Source organism: Myotis lucifugus, unplaced genomic scaffold, assembly GCF_000147115.1.
Source record: "Myotis lucifugus unplaced genomic scaffold, Myoluc2.0 scaffold_1, whole genome shotgun sequence".
Classification (NCBI taxonomy): Eukaryota; Metazoa; Chordata; class Mammalia; order Chiroptera; family Vespertilionidae; genus Myotis; species Myotis lucifugus.
In genome coordinates, this window is record NW_005871049.1 from 38,012,735 (window position 1) to 38,018,347 (window position 5,613).

Below are 5,613 nucleotides of genomic sequence, written 5' to 3' on the forward strand. Positions count from 1 at the left end.
GGCAGTTGGGGGGATCAGGACAGCAGGGCAGGGCAGTTGGGGGGGGCCAGGCCCGCAGGGGGAGGGCAGTTGCGGGGGACCAGGCCAGAAGGGGGAGGGCAGTTGGGGGGGACCAGGCCTGCAGGGGAGGGCAGTTGGGGACCAGGCCTGCAGGGGGAGGGCAGTTGGGGGCAAGCAGGCCAGCAGGGGAGGGCAGTTGGGGGGATCAGGCCAGCAGGGAGAGGGCAGTTGGGGGGACCAGGCCTGCAGGGGAGGGCAGTTGGGGGCATTCGGGCCGGCAGGGGAGCAGTTAGGTGTCGATCAGGCTGGCAGGGGCGTGGTTAGGGACTGATCAGGCTGGCAGGCAGAAGCGGTTAGGGACAATCAGGCAGGCAGGCAGGCGAGCGGTTGGGAGCCAGCAGTCCTAAATTGTGAGAGGGATATCTGACTGCCCATTTAAGCCCGATTCCACACAGGGCAGTCGGACAATCCTTGAGGGGTCCCAGATTGGAGAGCGTGCAGGCTGGGCTGAGGGACATACCCTCCCCCCCCTCCCCCCGTGCACAAATTTCGTGCACCGGGCCTCTAGTATATATATAAAAGCCTAAGTGACCAAACAACTGGTTGCTATGATGCTCACTGACCACCAGGGGGCAGACGCTCAATGCAGGAGCTGCCCCCTGGTAGTCAGTGTGCTCCCACAGTGGGAACGCCGCTCAGTGAGCTTATTGAGCAGTGGCGGTGGCAGGTGCAGCGGGGCCAGAATGAGCGGGAGTGGTGCAGTGCCCGGCCTGGGCTCGGGCTCCTCCTCGGCCGCTTCACACATCTGCAGGGATCTGGCCGAAACTGGCAGTCAGACATCCCCCGAGGGGTCACAGATTGCAAGAGGGTACAGGCCAGGCTGAGGGACCCCACTGGTGCACAAATCCATGCACCGGACCTCTAGTTTTTTTTATAAAGTCATAGATAGCTTTAACTGGGTGGCACAAAAAATCCTCCATAGATTTCAGTTTCAAGTGTCAGTGAGGGAAGACAGCAACTAGTGGCCTTCTGGAGGCATTGCAGCAGACCCTGTTGGTGGCCCACTGTTCAGTGTGCTCTACCGTACTTCCAGCTGCCAATCCCTGGATGGTTCTCCAGAGAGTTCTTCCTGCAGCTCTAAAATGCAGAGGTTGCTATATAAATACCTCAGATTCCATGTCCCCTGGGTAGGATAACTCCAAGGTGATTTATGCACCAGAGTGTCCCCATGGATTAAGTCCCCCTTGCCCACAGAGGTGTATAGCTCAATAATGCATCCATTATTGGCCCTCTTCCTTTCCTTTTGTCACTTGCCCACCCTCCCCCTGTTTTTCAGCACCTTCCATATAAGCTTGCGCTCATCTTTTTCTCGGGGATATTTGTGTGGGAGTTCAAGCTAAGGCAGGCATATCTAATGTGGTAGGTCATGAGCAGTGTGGCGAGTTGTACTACAAATATGCTTTTTTCTTTTGGATGATTACATTTGGTTTATAATCTCAAATAAATTGCATGCTCTGCAAGGACAAAGATTATATTCATGAAGATAATGGGGGGGGGGAGTTTAATTCCTACCTTCTACTCTTCATCCCCCTCCTTACTTGCCCCTTGGCCCTGATTGCATAATAAAATCACTGGAGGTGCTCGTTATAAATACAGGTTCCATGACCTCATCCCCAGAGTTTCTGATCCCTTGGCTGTTAGGTAGGGCCCAGGAGTCTTGACTCCATCAGTGTGCCCATGTGTATTCTGATGTTGCTATTATTCGAGAAGCATTGGGTCATGAATTATGGAAGCAGCATGTGTCCACACTTGGCTTCCTCGAAGAGCCATCAGGAAATATGCATTCAGGTCCTGAGTCTGCCACCTACCAGCATTTGTTATCCTGAATAAGATACCTAACCTCCCTGAGCCTACACTGGAAACAGTTGGCCTGCATAACCTTCTAGCTTCCCTCCAACTCTAGCCGTCTCTGATTCTTCATGGAAAATTTGGTTTGAGGATGAAATTTCTTTGTTGCTGTATCAATTGGATATTTCTCCCTAGAATTTTTCCTTTTCCTTTCTTTTAGGAGCTGAAGGAGTGCTCGGGCCATGTATTTGTGGATTCTGTGCCTGAATTCTGCTTACCAGAGGTAAGATTAAAGTGAATCTCACTGTAGAAACAAAGCGTATCTCGTCATCCCTCAAAATGAAGTCAAGAAATAATTTTAAGGGGCTTAGCTTCTCTCTTCAAGTTGAAATGAATCTGTTATTTCAGCCACTTTGTTACACAGCTGAAATATCATTTAGGAGTTCTTTCTGTTGTCTGGGCATCATTTGTCACTCTCTTCCTCCTGTTCCTAGCTCTTTCCATAATCCCCACTGACACTTGTGCTCTTGAGCAAAGTAAGGAAATAGCTCAGACCTTTGTTTTGTAATTACAGTGCCTGTGACTTAGATTAGCCCTACTTTTCCTCGTCTTGCTTAGAGTGGGTAACTGGGAATTGCTGTTCTTCAGCCAGTGCAGTAAACTGTAAAATTTCTTGCTGACCTGAAAGATCACATTGAATATTGCTTGAAATTCACGAATTCTGAACTGAGTTATGGATATCTGTCATTTACATATTACCATCATAGTGAGACTCATTATAAGAGTCTCGGGCCAGTTTCATCCTTTAAAGGAAACAGAGATCAGTTTCCATTAGTTTTAAAGGAAACGAATCTCAGCTGACAGGCCTAATCCCCTGAGCGGCCTGGGCGCTCTCAGCGGACAGATGGAGTGCAGGGGAGCCAGTAGCTAATCCGGGGTTCCTGAGGAAGTCAGTGCAAAGCTGCCATCCTGTCTTCTCCTTGCCGCCCAATGGATCACAGCACCTGTGGAAAAATTCTTGCACAGTCCAGTGCCAAAGAGAAAAGAAATGGAGAGCCCTTTCCCTTATTTTTGTCCTCTCTTCCTCTCTTTCCATTTCTACACTTTCTTTGATACCCTATAGAGAACCATTTTTCTCTCTTCTAAGTACGTGTATGTGCCCTTTGCTGTACCCGAGTGGAAGAAAGGAAGGAAACCAATGAAGGACGTGGTCATTGAAGGTAGCAGCAAAGGGGGAGAAGTTGAGGTAAAGTAGTAAGAATAAGGGTGAAGGAAGACAGTGATCGAGAATCCTGAGCTCTCCCTGCCTGCAGTTAGCCTCCCTGTCATCTTCATTTGTCATCGAGGAACTGGTGGGGCAGTTCCCCATCTGTTCAAAGACTCCTAAGCCCGGTGCTGTGTTTACTTCCAGGGACCACACACGGCACTAACTGCTGCACCCTCGTTTACGGACAACAGTGTGGAACCTGAGGTGGTGTTCTCATGACTTTTTTGGCCTGCTCCATAGGGTGCTAAACTTTAAAATTAGACAATTACCATTTCGCAATTCACCTTTGGCAAGCTCAAAGAGTATTGATATATTTAGGATTCTAGAGCCATATAATTTTTTTCAACTTCTGTCATAACTTATAGCTTATATAACAAGTTAGTAATAGTTGCTATTTTAAGGTAGAACCAGAGTATTGCATCATCAGGAGAAAATAGGAGAATCAAAGAATCAGGAGAGAGGTGCTTACTAAGCCCAGACTTCACTGACTTGGGTGAGTCGGACAGACCTAACCCCAGTCCTCATGGAGTTTATAATTTATAATCTTGTACGACTATCTAAACATCCTACTGTCCCCTAACTTCTACACCAGGGACTGCATATAAGGCCCAGGACAGTATAATAGGCAAGCAATAAATTAGGGTTGTTTTGACCCAGTTTATGGGCTGTAGAACCCAAGTGTCCATATACAGTTTAAAATTAATCTTTATTGGATTTCACTGAGTAAAAGTATGTAAGTAAATATATAAATGTGAGTATATAAACGTGGCCTGGATATTAAATTTATTTCTCAGATGGAAAAATGTTTATGTAGACACTGTTGACATGTATGCAGACAGAGTATATATACCTATTTTTTTCCAGCTGTCCCCACCAAATTTCTCATCATTATAGACTTGGCTGATTTTTTTAGACATTAAAGAGAAATGTCAAATATTCTCACGCAGGTCCTGTACATGACAGGAAAGGAAGGTAGAGAAGCTTCGGAGCTTGGCTCTTGCCTCAGCTGTCCTTCCCCGTTTTCTTCTGGGTCTGTCACTCTGCCTCTCTGTCTTCGTGTCTTTGTGTAAAAGTGTTTCTAGACCCGTAGGTCGTGGCTCGATCCCAGTCAGGACACATGCCCAGGTTGTGGGCTCGATCCCCAGTGGGGGACGTGCAGGAGGCAGCCGATCAATGATTCCCTCTCATCATTGGTGTGTCTGTCTCTCTCTCCCTCTTCCTTCCTCTCTGAAATCAATAAAAATATATTTAAGTAAAATCAACAATAAAAGTGGTTCTAGAGCGGTGGTGGGGCTAGGACCAGCAGAATGCTACGTGACCTTTCATGGTGAGGACATTGTCTTGGAAGTGCAGTGTACGACATGGGGTCAAGGGTGATGTAAATTGAATACTGTCATTAAGCCTGTTATTCACACAGATTGCCATTGCCCTCGGCAGGATGTAGCTTTTGACCTCGAATCTACATGCCGTCCTCAGGAGCTGATTATGCCTCAGCAGCCTTATTAAATTAACTTATTTCATGTGTCAAGTCACTCAACCAGAAAATACCCACAGCAAAATGGTACATTGTCTCTGTCATTTGCAAAGACGGCACAGACATCTCTGTCACTTCTCCGTGGGGGACGTATGAGGGCAATGACCCGTTCTTCGAAAGACTTCCTCGACTCGCCGCACGCTGTCCTCAGTGCACCATGCGCTATCCCGGGGGTAACTTCCGTGAGGGGGACTCCGTGGTTGAGGTGATTGCGTCTCAGCTTTCCCCACAGAAGGTGCTGCTTATAACTGCATCCCTCCAGCAGCAGAGCCGAGGTCAGTCCCGTGCCGGCTGTGCAGCTGGGAAGGGACAGATGAGTCAGCAGGATTCTTGACCCGAAAGACATTTACTATGTAAGGGAGAAAGTGATACTTGAGTTGCCATGGTACAGAGTAATCACTGCCATAGAGGGACATGCATGAAGTGCGTGGTGGTTCTGAGAAGTGATTTCTTTCATCTGGGCAAATCAGTAAGAGGATCATTTCCTTAGAAGAGAGTTCTCATAAAATTTACTGAACATGGTAGCATTTTCCCTCACCTGCCAACTTGTCTTTGCCATTTTCACATGCCCTTAATGGGAAAAGGGGTAGATTTGGGGTTAAGACTAGGGTAAAATAAGAGTATAATTTCCTTTTGTGACTGCCACTACTTTTTCTTTTCTTTTGGCGGGGGGTGGGGGGGGGGTTGGGGGAGTGGTTATATCCAGCACTAGTGGTCAGAAGTTACCTTAAAAAACAAAACAAAAGTCAGTTCCCGCCCTAGCTGGTTTGGCTCAGTGGGTAGCGCATCAGCCTGTGGACTGAAGGGTCCCAGGTTCGATTCCGGTCAAGGGCACATGCCTGGGTTGCAGGCTCGATCCCCAGTGTGGTGCGTGCAGGAGGCAGCCAGTCCGTGATTCTCTCTTATCATTGACGTTTCTATCTCTCCCTCTCCGTTCCTCTCTGGAAAAAAAAAAAAAAAAATC

General features: G+C 47.8%; 1 protein-coding gene across 2 annotated transcripts in view; it reads left to right on the forward strand.

Moving 5' to 3' along the window:
- Positions 1 to 5,613, forward strand: part of INTS9 (integrator complex subunit 9) — a 103,752-nt gene that overhangs the window by 41,657 nt on the left and 56,482 nt on the right. For both annotated transcript variants that reach the window (XM_006081927.3, XM_023755920.1), the window contains one exon: positions 2,069 to 2,131. In XM_006081927.3, coding sequence (XP_006081989.1) covers positions 2,069 to 2,131 — 63 coding nt within the window. The remainder of the gene's footprint in view (positions 1 to 2,068; positions 2,132 to 5,613) is intronic.